Source organism: Phyllobates terribilis, unplaced genomic scaffold, assembly GCF_046119375.1.
Source record: "Phyllobates terribilis strain yellow unplaced genomic scaffold, ASM4611937v1 Scaffold_1__5_contigs__length_1240528914, whole genome shotgun sequence".
In the NCBI taxonomy this organism is placed as follows: domain Eukaryota; kingdom Metazoa; phylum Chordata; class Amphibia; order Anura; family Dendrobatidae; genus Phyllobates; species Phyllobates terribilis.
In genome coordinates this window covers 1041047007-1041062076 of record NW_027362761.1, presented here as the reverse complement: position 1 = coordinate 1041062076, position 15070 = coordinate 1041047007, and the positions used below count along the sequence as shown (strand labels likewise).

Genomic DNA, 15070 nt, shown 5'->3' with positions numbered 1-15070 from the left:
GAGGCCGCACGGCGCCACCTGTACGCAGCGGGAGGCCGCACGTAGCCATCTGTACGCAGCGGGAGGCCGCACGGCGCCATCTATACGCAGCGGGAGGCCGCACGGCGCCATCTATACGCAGCGGGAGGCCGCACGGCGCCATCTATACGCAGCGGGAGGCCGCACGGCGCCATCTATACGCAGCGGGAGGCCGCACGGCGCCATCTATACGCAGCGGGAGGCCGCACGGCGCCATCTATACGCAGCGGGAGGCCGCACGGCGCCATCTATACGCAGCGGGAGGCCGCACGGCGCCATCTATACGCAGCGGGAGGCCGCACGGCGCCATCTATACGCAGCGGGAGGCCGCACGGCGCCATCTATACGCAGCGGGAGGCCGCACGGCGCCATCTATACGCAGCGGGAGGCCGCACGGCGCCATCTATACGAAGCGGGAGGCCGCACGGCGCCATCTATACGCAGCGGGAGGCCGCACGGCGCCATCTATACGCAGCGGGAGGCCGCACGGCGCCATCTATACGCAGCGGGAGGCCGCACGGCGCTATCTATACGCAGCAGGAGGCCGCACGGCGCCATCTATACGCAGCGGGAGGCCGCACGGCGCCATCTATACACAGCGGGAGGCCGCACGGCGCCATCTATACACAGCGGGGGGGCCGCACGATGGCATCTATACACAGCGGGAGGCCGCACGGCGCCATCTATACACCGCAGGGGGCCGCACGGCGCCCCCCCCCCCAGAGACAACAGGAGGCCGCACGGCGCCATCTATAGTCAGCAGGAGGCCGCACGCAGTCACGCACACACACACAAACATATACATACACGCATAAACACATTTGAAATACAAAAATACATATAAACAGACATCACACAATGATATCTGCCTACCCACACACACACACACACACACACACACACACACACACACACACACACTATCCCCCGGCTCGGCTCCAGTCCTCCTGCTCTTTTCCGGTGCAGCACTGCAGGCCGGGTGCGCACTGCGTGACGTCACAGCTAGGAGACACGGCCGCGCACAGGGCCGTGTCTCCTAGCAGTGACGCGGCCGGGCCAGCACAGGGAAGTTAACTGCTGCAGTGCTGGCTCGGCCGAAGAAGAAGCAGCGGCCGTGCGCCGCTGCTGGGGGAGCGGTCCGGGGGCCCCCCCCCGCCACTGTCTGCCGGTATGTGCCGCGACGCCGCACATATAATGAGGGCAATCTGGCCATAGACATCCCGGAGCCCCGGGCCCCCTGGAGGTTCGGGGCCCCAGGTGGCAGCCCGGATTGCCCTCATTATAATCCGCCTATGCCTGTGATATACTTTCTAATGATCAGAATATTGCAGGGCTAGTCAGTTCAATGAACTGCACTTCAAAGGAGGATTCAGGCAGAGAAAAGAGTGAACTCTGATCAAAACAGAAGGATATATGAGCCACAGAGAGTTGAGCTTGCATGAGCAGGACAGGTAATAAAAGTATATTAGAAAAGTGTTAGTTAGGAAGAGTTAGGACAAATGAAAGAGGGTTAAATTAGTAGTGGATCATCAGGCTTTGAGGAAGAATGCCGCTTGCGTTCAAAACGCGTTGCCATGTGTTTCCCGGCTCCCTGTTTGTACAACATAAAAAAACTTTTAACATTTGAATAAATTTGGAATACTTTTTAACAAATCAACCAGAAGCTGGAATCTTACTTTATTGTCTTGTGTTCCACGCTAGTCAGAGTGTTATCCGCGCATTATGGATCCCTACATACGGTGAGCTGGCCCCCCTTTTCTATATAGTAAAATTGTGCCATTCATAGCTACCACTCATCCCAGTGAAAAGCAACCCTTGTAAAGCTACGACATTAGAAAAATAAAAATTACGGATCGTAAGAGAGTAGTATGAGGAGTTGAAACCGCAAAGATAAAAAATGTCTGGGTCCTGAATAGGTTAAATGGGGTCTGTCACTAGATTCATGCTGCCAGAACCACGGGCAGAATGAATCAGAGCGGGCCACGCAATTGCAGTCATGTATATTTTTATTTTAAATGCTGAAGTGTTTCTAAGAAAACATCTGTTTTTCAGAGCTCTCTTGTAATGATCAGTGCTACTATGCCTGTTGTAAATGATCAGGATGAATTCAGGCCGGGTCTGCCACAGGGGAGCTACTCTTACATAACAGGTCTTTGGTTCTGGCTCACAGAATAGAGTTGTTAGACAGCCCCTTTAACATACATGTTTAAAATGTATACCCCACAAATAAATGGCATTAAGGACACTTAGTATAACACAAATGTTTCATACACTGTACCTGGTCCTGAAGGGTATGGGTGCGTTCCAGTTACCAAGTATTCAGATTCAAGACCTAAAAAAAAATTAAGAAATAAAAATAATACCTTTCACCAGTTTGAACATGTTAAACTAGCCACAACATGGAATATTGCTTGCAGAGCACAGTAAAACAGTTTTTATTTTTTCATTTTTGTTCTCGGTTGTGGAGATCTTAGCGTCTAAAGTTTAGGTAATCATTTACGTTAAGTCCAAGTGGGCATTACTAGACAGTCTTCTCTAGGGGCATGTACTTTGTCCCCTGCATGACGTTGACCAAGCATAAGCAGGAGGTGTCATGCAAGAAAAAAGGACACTTCCTCAGATGGTCCAAAGAACATTCTTTCTGCTGTAAGATGTAATGATAAACAGTCCTGCTCTTAGCCATGATCTCTGCAGTTACTGTGTAGTATTGGACAGAGTTGAGTGTGATTACAAATACTTCCAGATCTTCTCTCCATGGCAGTCAGTGTGGGAGAATACAGCACAGTTGAGTAGAATTATAAACACATCTGCAACTGCAGCTCTCCTCTCACAACTGTCAGTTCGGCCCACACTAAATGCTGTTATGAGAAGAGATCTGGAAGTGTTTGCAATAGGGAGATAATAAAGCCATTGCCTTCAAATCCAGCTGCAAGACAGCAGTTTTGAATATCATATATTACTTATGTCTGTCTGGAAGTTGAGTAGTTCTAGGATCTTCTAGTGACGTCACATCACCTAACAGAAGCTGCTCCTCATCGCTCCCTGTCCTATCTGGGATGCTGCAGCTTTGAAGCTTAGCTTCATTTAAGTTCATTATTCAAGCCTGATCTTGGCTAAATGCCATCACGGCGGAGTCACTTGCCCTCCTCTACCTTAAAGGAGTATTCCCATCTCCAAGATCCTATCCCAATATGTAGTAGGTGTAATAATAATAATATTAGCAAATACCTCCAATTAGAAATGTAGTATATTTCTTTCTGATTTGCTATGTCTCTTTCCTCATGTGCAGGCATTGCAGGACCTTAGGTATCCCTGGTTACATCCACTGATAAAGTGACAGTTAGCTAGTTGCTAGTGGTTGTAACCATGGACACCTAAGGTCCTGCAATGCCTGCACATGATGAAAGAGACAGAATAAATAAAACTATACTACATTAAATATTGGAGGTGTTTGCTAATATTATTACTACACCTACTACATTTTGGGACAGGATCTTGTAGATGGGAATACCCCTTTAAGTTTTGGGTACTATGCACACATCACGCCAGTGAGCATGTGTCCATTGCTTCCTGAGAGCGCCTGCATGCCGGCACCATTCAATAAAAGCATTAAAGCAGTGGGCTGGAAAAAATCAATACATGACAGTGGCAGGGGAGGAGCAGAATTTGATAACCAGACTCAGGGCGGAGAAGTGGGAGGAACAAATGCTGGAAAACGATGCTGGGATTTGTAGTTTATGGAGGGGCGCGACATGCCGAAGCAGAGAACTCAGATGGAAGTGATGCTTATTTGGGGGACATCATATGAAGGCTGAGGGACATCATGAACCAGGTTATCAACCAAAATGAAAAGATGGGGACACCCATAACAATGGGATTAGTTAGTAGACATTTTGCAATATTATTTGGGAAACCAGACAACATCTTTAGCTACACTGTCCCTGTCACAGATCAGCTAAACTTAGTTGTATCATTTATTCTCTTGTGGAAGACTATCGTACAGTAACAAAAGTTTAGACATGCCTGTTCATGAAATGTTTTCCTTGTTATTGGAATGAAGAAACGTATTCAATATGTATGAGGGGACTGCTAATAGGTGAACATATATTCCCTCTAAAACAGTAGATTTTATTTAGTTGACTAAAAAAAAAAAAAAAAACACACCAAAAAATCCCATGTATTAAAATATCTTGCTGTCTTATTAGAAGACAATAAAGGCTCCCAAAGTGATATGATGGCCTCGACAAACCCTGATATGCCACTAATTAAATCCTGCCTAGCGTGGAGGTTAGCACCCTAAAATTGCATATTTGGCGCCCCCACTCAGCGATGGCTGTCCCTGTCTCTCCCTGTTAATGCCTATCAGGTGATCTAAAGAGGGTAATAAGGTGACTGCCTGGTCTAATACAGAGTTGCTCCCATTTCTAATCAAAGTATACAGGAGATATTGATAGACATTTTGACAAAAAGAAAATTGATAGACTTATCTTGTATCATATTAGCGCCTCAACGCGTTTCCCCAACTGTATCTGGTACACCAGGAGGCCGATGTAGGTATTATAGAATCATGAAAGCTGGAGCTGCATGATAAAAGCAGCTGCAGGATGGCTGGCTCTAAGAGCTATGCCAAAGGCCAGGTTTAAATATTCCCCTTGTTGATAGGGGCGTGGGGGAATGCTATACCTAAGAGAGAGCTTATCCATGTGTCAATAGGCTCCCCTGTCCCCAGGAGACGAAGTGCGCATGTCCTGTATATCAGCACAAGAGGCTTAACTCTCCCTGCATAAAAACCGGCGTGCCGTGCCAGAAGTGATGAATGCGTTCCACGCTGGAGCGCAGGGAGGCACCGCCCTCTAATGATGCGTGCGCCGCAGAGCGAGGCGCACGCCAGTGAGGCTGCGTAATTGATAAGGAGCATAGGAAGCCGGAGGAGGGGATCCCTCCGCCGGTTTGACAGCATGTGCACCCCAACCCGGAGTGTAATGATGCACCCGGGGGAGGAGGAGGGGATCCCTCCGCCAGATCAGTAATGTGTGCACAGTGACCCGCCCGAGGCCAGCAAAGCCGCACATAGAGGCGTATATGTATACCAATGTGTTCTACAGTGCAGCACTGACCAATAGAGGGAAGATATAAACAATCTCCCAAAATGGACAATTAAACACAGATATTCATGTAGTGGAATACATAATTCAGTAGGATACTTGATTCCATGCCCAAAAAATTCTATTTGCTCTTATCCAGTGTAGCCATGGATATACTAGCTTGTAGTTACTTCTAAAAACAGTGTTCACATAATGGGGCGACAAAGATACTGCACATACTATCATATACTGTAACATACTGCCTTCCTTACTATAAAGGGAGGTTCCGGGGAATATGTGTATGGAAAGGAGGGAAGGTGGGGTAGAAAAAGGGGGGGGGGCGCGGAAGGGAGAGAAAGTTATTCCCGCTGCGGAAACGCTTAGAAAATGCATCGTGGGCACACAGCCTTAAAATCCAGAATGCCTCTCGAAGTGCTAGCTGTCTTTGCCAGTTACCCCCTCTGGATGGACATGTCACTTTCTCCAAATCACGGAATAGAAATTGTAACAATGGTTCACCGCTCCAGAATACGTGCTGATGTTACTATGTATGTTGGCTATATGCTCTGCAATGCCTTTTTTTTTAGTTTACGTGCTGTGCATCCAACATATCGCATATTACACGAGCCACATTCAATGCAGTAGACCACATGGTGGGAATCATAATTGATTAAGGATTTAATATCGTGATCCACACCATGCGGCAATGCAAAAGATTTTTTCTTGTCTGCCACAAACGCAGACATTGCATCTACTACCTGAGCACTTAAAGAATCCTTTGCAAGAAAGCCTTTAACACGGGTGATGTTACCCACCACCTGAGAGACTGGCGGCAGTGAAGGGGAAGACAAATAGGCCAATCCAGGGACTGTATCTATCTGTCCAAGAGGCTAGGAGCATGTTCTGTAGAGGCATTGACCGAAACTAAGCAAACAGTACCTCCTCTTACATACCGACCATCTTTCCCAGGACCATCATGCAAAAATGAAGGGAATGTCTGACTGGTCATTTTCAAGACTGAAGAGATAATCTGTTCTCTGGAAGAAATATCGATGACTGAATGGTGTTGAGCACCATTCCCCTAAACGGATGCAGCTGTGTTGGAACTATGGAACAGACTTTGTCCTGTTGACAATCCAACCGAAACGCTCCAGGGTCTGAAGAACGATCTATAGGCTCTCTAGATTTTGCGCAAAGGATGTCGCTTTGACAAGAATGTTGCCCAGATAGGGAAAGACAATTATTCCCCTGGAACATAGTAATGCCATAACCGGGGGCAGGAGCTTTGTAAATAACCATGGGTGCTGTGGCCAGCCCGAATGGAAGAGCCCTGAACTGATTTTGATCTTGATCGACCAAAAAGCAAAGAAAATTGCTGATGGGACGGAAAGAATGGCACATGCAGATAAGCATCTTGTATATCTACTGAAGAAAGAAACTCTACCGGTTTCCATGGATGAGACCACTGACCGGAGCGACTTGCAGTGACAAAGCCGGACCCAACTATTCAGGTGCCTTAAATCTAAAATAGGCAGCAGTGAGCCGCCTTTTTGGGGATAAAAATAGGTTTGAATAAAACCCTTGGGGACACGTACAATAGCCCCTGCTATTGCCTGGTCCAAGTATGGACCTTCCCACAACCTATGGACCCAGAGGGCCTAGCTCATGACACAGAGGGGCAACTGGTGGGTGTCGCTCTAAAGGTAGCTCTCCTGGGCTTCTGAGAGACCTTCAGTCTAACTGCTGACCTGACTCGTTCGGTAAAGGAAACTGGCGAAAGGGACGGACCTGCAATGCCCCACGCCTCCGAAAGGAACGGCTTGCCCTGCATTGAGGAAATAAGCAAGACCCTTGGAAAGGTAGACCTTTAGGTAGACCTAAGGATTTCTTTGAAGCCAAGTCCGACCTCTATACCTTGAGCCACAGCATGCAGCGAATTGCATCGCAATTACTTGCTGCCTAAGCAGAGCACTCCGCCGCATCCAAGTATGCTAAACAGAGATACTTCCCTGTCTGTGCAATCTGATCAGCGATCTCAGCTAATCCCAGATCCTTGGAACCAGCCAACAAACTCTGGCCCATGCCGTTACAGCTTTGGAAACAGAAGTAGCAGGAAAGGCTGGACAAAGGCCAAACCTGCAGCCTCAAAACCAGACCTCGCCACAGACTCTATACGCCTGTCCAAGAGATACTTAAGCGTAGCAATCTCGGCAAGAGGTACAGTGGTCACCTTAGATAAGCGATATACCGGAGTATCTAAAGTGGAGTAGACCAAGCAGCCAGCAGCTCTGCTGGGATGGGATATAAAACATCCATACGGCTATGCTTCTGAAAAGAGTCCGTCTGGATGTTCCTAAGCTTTCTTGCAACACTTCAGTAAACTCCACATGGTTAGAAAAGGATCTAGCCACGTGCTTACCCCTCCTAAAGAAACAAGCTTTGTTAACGGGCGAAGGCGGCACAGCTGTCTCTCCCAGAGAGGCGTCCACAGCCGACACCAAACTAGCCATCATTTCCCTTAGTTTTCCCAACGGATATGGATCCAGGACAGATTATGAACTACTGAGGGGAGAGAATCCCATGAGAAGGGGGAAAATGAATCTGAGCACCTTCCCTGTGAATGTGACCGGGACGAGGAAGAATCCCGTGGCCGTCTGGACCGCTTTCAAGACCGGCCAAATTGGTACAGGGTGGATGCAGGATCCAACCCACTCACAGCGACTATTGGGAGTTCCTGGGGTGGTAGTAGTCCCTGGCAATCATACCACAACAGTAACCAGTGTCCTGGATACCCTGGTTAGTTCAGCTACAGACTGAGCTAAATCACAAGCCTAGGTAGGAGGGGCCACCTGCTCCTCAGCTTTCAGAGGTCCCCTGTGCAGCTGCCAGCAAGGAAGCAGGAGGTGTACAGGTGGTACAATAGGCCACAGATTGACAGGTGGAAAACTTACTATTACAAATCACACAAGCATGGTGACAAAGTGACAAGTGCAGACTTCACTAATGGGCATGCAAGGTCCTCTCTAGACTCACGACATTATGAGTGAAAGAGAAAAGACAGAAAGAAAAAATAGAAGACTCCATTAAACAGTGACTCAAAAACTGTTAGAGTGTCTAGAATCAGCCCCCAGTAGCCAAAAGCCTACCAAATCCACGATGCAGGAATCTGTCTCCCCGGTGTGTTTACTATCCCACGAGGAGGAAGATGCCGAGGTGCTTCTGTGCCCCATACCATTTCAAAGTGCCATGCTGGAGCCAGAAGGTTGGGAACCAGGAGTGCTGACGCACTGCCACTGATAGGCCAGGAGGAACACGGCTGTTGACTGGAGAGAAACATATAGCCCAGTGATTGGCTGCAACCTCCCGCCCGCAAAATGGCCGAGCACTCCCACGGCAATGCCGCACACCAGGACCACAACACTTGGCACTTGTACTCTGGCCTCATGGCCATAGTACTTCTCATTGTACCCCTTTATATTGCAGTATATGAGCCACATAATAATCAGCACCATATACTGTGGCGCTGTACAGTGCACATCACCACAGTATATGATGCTGATAATCATGTGCTCATATACGTGGGACTGTATTTATGAGGTTACATGGGATTGAATATATGAAGGGGTTATCCTTTTTTATTTCACTTTTTTAAAATAAATAATTTATTGAAAGGACCTCTGCCAGGCATATTTCACTCTTGAGGGCTAAAAAAGTAGCTCTTGTGGTGGTAAGAAGCGGATTTAAAACCCCCAAGAGTGAACTCCGTGAGAGTTGTATGTATGGAATAATAAATGATATTAGTACCGTTCTTCAGCAGTCATGTCCTGCTTGAATTGACTCTAGTGGCGTAGCACTTGGCAGCCGGCTCTATTCTACTTATAGAGAAAGCTGAGTGCTAGGTCACTAGTGTCAATTCAAGCAGGAAATGCAGACCGTAGTAATATAAGTTATTATCACACACATACAGCTCTCGCGAAGTTCACTCTTGGGGGGTTTAAATCAGCTTCTTGTCACCACGAGAGCTGCTTTTTAAGCCCTCAGGAATGAAATATGCCTAGCAGAGGTCCTTTAAGTGTGGCAGATAATGTAATACTCTTCTATTTTAGTGTGTGGCTGCGCACACTATCTCAGCAGTGATGGAGAAGTATTTGAGAATGGAAAAGGCAAATGCCGAACAGGACCCTGGACACAATTCTAACCCAAATGAAGGCCCTAGTATGAGAGTTCGACAAAAGAAAAAAAGACAAGACGGTGAGCTCAAGGCAATACAGTGAAAGCTATCTTTCATTTGGATTTACTTCCACTGGGGATGCGACAGCACCAACACCACTGTGCTTGGTGTGTGGTGAGAAGCTTTCCAATAGCGCTACGGTGCCAAGCAAACTTAAACGCCATCTCCAAACGAAACACCCTTCCGTTCAAAATAAACCGATGGAGTATTTTGTACGCTTACGTACAAACAATGAGAAAGGGGCAACTTTTTTGAGAAAAAGCACAAAGGTAAATGAGAGAGCCCTCAAAGCTAGCTACCTTGTTGCTGAACTCATAGCTAAATCAAAAAAGTCCCACACTGTGGCAGAAACATTAATACTACCAGCTTGTAAAGCTATTGTAAATGAGATGCTTGGCCCTGAAGCAGCTAAAGAGATAGCTAAAGTGCCTCTCTCTGATAACACAATTGCCAGACGGATTGATGACTTGTCTGCGGACATTTAAACAGTTGTTTTGGAAAAGGTGCGCATCAGTAAGAAATTTGCCTTGCAACTTGATGAGTCGATGGATATCAGTGGACATTTTCAGTTGTTGGCCAATGTGCGTTTTGTGGATGGTGAAGCCATTAGAGAAAACTTCCTATTTTGCAAGGCACTGACAGAAAAATCAACAGGAGAGGCAATATTCCAAGTCACATCGGAATATCTTGATAAAAGTGGACTTACATGGGAAAACTGCACAGGTGTCTGCACTGATGGAGCCGCAGCCATGGTCGGGCGCATCAAAGGCTTTGTAAGTAGTGTTAAAGAAAGAAACCCAGATGTTCTTGCTACCCACTGTTTCTTGCACCGTGAGGCCCTCGTTGCAAAGACCTTACCAGCAGATCTAGCTCCTGTGTTGGATGATGTTGTGCGCATAGTGAACTTTGTGAAGACGCGACCTTTGAGATGTCGCTTATTTGCGTCTTTGTGTACAGAAATGGGAGCGGAACATAAAATCTTATTGCTCCACATGGAGGTCAGGTGGCTGTCACGCGGCTAAGTGCTGGCCCGTGTGTATGAGTTGCGAGAGGAACTTAAAATATTTCTTACAAACGAGAGGTCCGATTATTCAAAGCTGCTTGCAAGTGATGAGTGGTGTGCAAAGCTGGCATACCTGGCTGATATATTTCAATATCTGAACGAACTAAAAACACGGATGCAAGGTCGAAATGAAAACCTGCTTACAAGCACTGATAAAATGAACGGATTCCGTTTAAAGGTGCAGCTCTGGCAACAACATGTGCAGGGTGGCAACCTTCAGATGTTCCCACTCACCGAGAAACTGCATGATGACAATACTGCTGCAATGTGCAAAGAGATTGGCAGACATTTGAAAACTCTTGAGGAGAAGTTATCGTTCTATTTCTCTTCAGCCTTCACAGAATGCCTTGACTGGGTTAGGGACCCATACAGCTCATTATCCGTTGCTGGAAAGGACATGACTTTAAAAGAGCAAGAGGAACTCGTTGAACTGAAGCAAGATCGCGGTTTAAAGCTAAAGTTTGCTGATCTTCCTTTGGACAGTTTTGGGTTATCTGTTGCCAAGGAGTTCCCCATTCTGGCCAACAAAGCTATTTTGACATTGCTCCCATTTTCAACCACATATCTATGTGAGCTGGGCTTCTCAAGCTTGACTGCGATAAAAACTAAAAACAGGGAGAAACTGAGAACTGTTGAGGAAGAGCTTCGTGTGTGTCTTTCCACCATTCCTGCCAGGATATCCCTTTTGTGTTTATCGAAACAGGCCCAGGTTTCACACTGAGTGAGTAAAATAAATTTAGAATCTATATTATTAACTATATGTATAATATGACTGTTTTAGTGTCATTTTGTGCTATTTTGGTTGGTGGTGTGCCCCAGGATTTTCTAAGTATAAAAAGTGTGCCGCGGCTCAAAAAAGGTTGAAAATCACTGGTGTAGAGAATTGTGTACCAACAAGGCCTCTGCAGAAGACAAGCTGTCATCAAGAGTAAAACAGGGGCATGAGTACTTTATATTATCCAAGTTTTAAAATACATTCTGGTTTGTTTCATACATGTTCCTTTACTCTATTTTCAAGTGTGATTCTAAAATACGCACATTCCAGTTGGAGCAAAACAAAAAAAAACATAGCATGAACAGGTGTGTCCAAACTGCAATTTTACACAAAACAAAGAATCCACACTTTCATCTCAACAATCACAAGTGGGGTTGTACTAACCTTGGATACTCGGATAATGTTCATATGGATCCCCCAATACACCGTGTCCCTTTTCACGATTTTCTTTCACAGTGGGCAGGTGTAACACAGGCCCATATTCTGTGCGTAATTTTACAGCCATCTTCAACTTATGGCTAAAAAGGAAAAAATTAAAAGTATATAGAATTATCTGCCGCCTTGCCGCTGCATGTGTTTTCTATGGCTGAAACGCAGCAAAACAAAAGATTCACTTTAGGTCTCCAAATGTTTGTCCATCAAATGAAAAAATGCACAAGATACATGTATGCCAAAGCTACTGTGATAAGAAGTACATATAGACAGGATGAAACTTTCTCTTTTTAGAGCTAGATTGACATGCTTCTACCGAGCCCAAGATTTAATTATGGGCAAGATGGCCTTATTTAACTTACACGTATGTACTGAAAATCCTTCTCTGAATCTGATCAGCAGGTACAATGTTAACTGTTTTCTGCATTATTTATTTTACTAGATCTTAGAAGCTGGCAGGACTTAGATAATTGAATTCCCCACTGTGTGAGGAAGCCTTCAGATGCAATCGGTAGGGTCTTAATTGTGAATCCCTTCAGCAGCTCTCCTGGCATTAAAATCTATTCTGCAGAAGCTATGGACCATCAGCTCCATCTAACTGGAGATTTACTTAAAGTGGTTGTCCACTAGAATAAATAATGCCCCCAATGATTGAAACATTGGAAAGAAGTATTTTTGTAAATACCTCTTGTTGCCATTCTTGCCTGTGAGCTGCGCTATCGCTGACTGGGCATCACGTGACCCCGGCTGCAGTCTGCTCACACATCCACTGATGTCACGTCAAGTTCCGGGAATCCAGAGGCATGACCCAGTGACACGCACCCCCCTGATTGACTGGGCTGTGGACGGCGTTTCACTGCACGTCACAGCCCAGCACTCAGCGCGCCCTTGCGGCCAATGAATGCAGAGGAGAGATATAGGGAAAGCGCGCTCTGGATGCTGAGCTGTGACGTGCAGTGAATCGCCGTCCACAGCTCATAAATCAGGGGGGTGCGCATCACTGGATTACACTTCTGGGTTCCCAGAACTTGACGTGACCTCAGCGGATGTCAGAGCAGGCTGCAGCCGGGGTCACGTGATGCCCAGTCAGCGATAGCGCCACTCACAGGCAAGAATGGCAACAAGAGGTATTTACAAAAATACTTTGCTTCAATCAATGGGGGGGATTATTTATTCTAGTGGACAACCGCTTTAAAAAGTAACCATCGTTTTACATTTTTATTTCAGAGATCAATATTTCACATCAAAATTAGAAACTCTGACATATCTTAGAGATCTGCTTCTTTCTCCTCCAGGACTGATCATTTATTTTCAAAATTCTCAATTCATAGGTAAAATCTGTATACAATGAAGACGGATTTTTACATTCCTGAAATAGAATCTTATTAGTAGCAACTGCCACCTTCTACACAGAGGAGCAGAGAAGAGGAGCTAGAGACACAGCTCCTCTGTCCTCCCCTCTATACAAAATTATAAAAGCACCGTCAGCTCGTATCTTAGTAGTGTAAAAATCTGTCTTCTCTGAATACAGATTTTACTCATGAATTGAGAATTCAGAAAAGTAATGATCAGTCCTGGAGAAGAAAGAGGCAGGTTTCTCTGATAAGATACACAAGTTGCTTATTTTTCTGATTTATGAAATTAAAATGCCGGTTACTCTTTAAAGCCCATTACAAAGAATGACAGACATAGCATAAGACATACATCTTACCTTTCGTCATCTATTGGGATCGGCTTGGCATTGTCCGCCACAAACATATCATGAGTCCTCTTTAGAGATCTGAACACCAGTGTGTGGACCGAGTGTTTCTGCACGTCCTGCAAAAGAAAATTAAGTGATATGTAACCTGCAGATCAAAGATGTAATAAGACCAAATGTTAGGCTGGAGTCTGGACCATCCCAGCATCTCAATAGTTGCTACTGGCATCTAACTTGTAATCATCTTCAGTTGTGATCTACATGCTCAAAAGGTCTTCAAAAAGTTCATTTCAGAACAAATACTTGGAAACCCTATTTTTGTAATTGTGGTAGAAGTTTTTCAGTGAGTTTATTTACAACATAACAAGAAAACAAAGGAGAACTCTCTGTAGACTGCGATTTAGAGAGCAGCACATGCAAGCTATATTGAAAAGATCTTGTAAGCACTGCGCTCGCTCCCTGCCCAGGTACTACAAGGGTTTGTCTGAGTAACTGACAAGCCTCTTAATAAATTTAGCATATCTTTATCTATACACCAGAAGTTAAAATTCTGCTGGTTACGACAAGGGGTAAATTTACGCTATAATTTACACCAATTTCTGGCATAAAATATAGCAAATTAATTAGACTTCGTGTAGACATGCCCTGCTTGCCCAATGCAATCAACTTTTTAAAAGTGGCAAGAAAAATAAATTGTAAACTTTATAATAAAAACAAATGTCAAACCTTGCAAAGTTTTCTAAACTGTTTAACAAATTTCTGCCAATTTATGTTGTAGAAAAATATTCAGTTGTGTCCTAAGCAGCACACAGCTCTCCAGTCTCCTTCACTTCTCTGTTCTTGGGGGCGGGCACTCCTCCTTAAGTGACAGTTCTGGTTCAGTAGCTTCATCCTACTGCTGAGCTTATACTACTGTGCCACATTAATGGACTTGTCAGCGCTTGCGCTGATAATTGCATACAGACATAACATGGCCTTTGAACGAACCAACAGTGACTATGAGAACTGCTCAATATTGGGAGGGTGTTGTGATTTGCAAGGCTGACAAAAAGGTCAGGGGCTGGCAGGGAGAAGAAGGGAAATGAGCAGCTAACTGTTTTCTAGCAATCAATGGGCTGGAAGGATGTGGCAGGTATATTAGGAGTTAACTCCTCAGCCTGGACTGTAGCAACTGCACAAATGTGGCCAGGCTCTTGTGGTCCACCTGGCGTTGTACACTATATAAACATAAAAGAGGTCTTTGAAGGAGAATGAAAGCAGATAGAAAAGTCAATTGAAAACGGTCTAATTTCCACGCTGTGTAACTATACTGTCTAGATATACCAAATTTTATAACATGAGAATAACTGATATTTGCTAGTTTAAATGGCAAACGTGAGATTTCTTGACAGGTCATATACATTCTACTATAAAGATGTCCTACTGCTCTCCTGACATAGTTCTCTAAGTAATTACTTGCATGTCCCATACAATAATATTCCTGAGCTTATCTTCTCATGACTATTTTATTGTTCTTCTGTTATTATTAACAGAAATGTATGAATTTATTTATACATACACAGGTGTTAACATTTCCCCGGTGATGCAGGGTATGATGCCACATGGAGGCCAAAAATTGTATTCAAGTCACCATGGCCTGGAAAATGGCAACACCCAGTTGTCAATTCATTCATTAGGAGTGATAACACAGGAATGGCACAATGCACAGTTCTGAGGTAAGGTGTGCCAGCTTTGCTATTCTAGGAGTTTTTACTAAGAGCTGACAGGG

The 15070-nt window shown here is 45.2% G+C and overlaps 1 protein-coding gene across 1 annotated transcript in view; it reads right to left on the bottom strand.

Annotated features, from left to right (window-relative positions):
- PLRG1 (pleiotropic regulator 1) overlaps nt 1–15070 on the bottom strand; it is a 64985-nt gene that overhangs the window by 23466 nt on the left and 26449 nt on the right. The window contains exons 2-4 of the mRNA XM_073645199.1: nt 13315–13421; nt 11556–11689; nt 2297–2350 (exon numbers count right to left, since the gene is read on the bottom strand). Of these exons, the coding sequence (XP_073501300.1) occupies nt 2297–2350; nt 11556–11689; nt 13315–13421 (295 nt within the window). The remainder of the gene's footprint in view (nt 1–2296; nt 2351–11555; nt 11690–13314; nt 13422–15070) is intronic.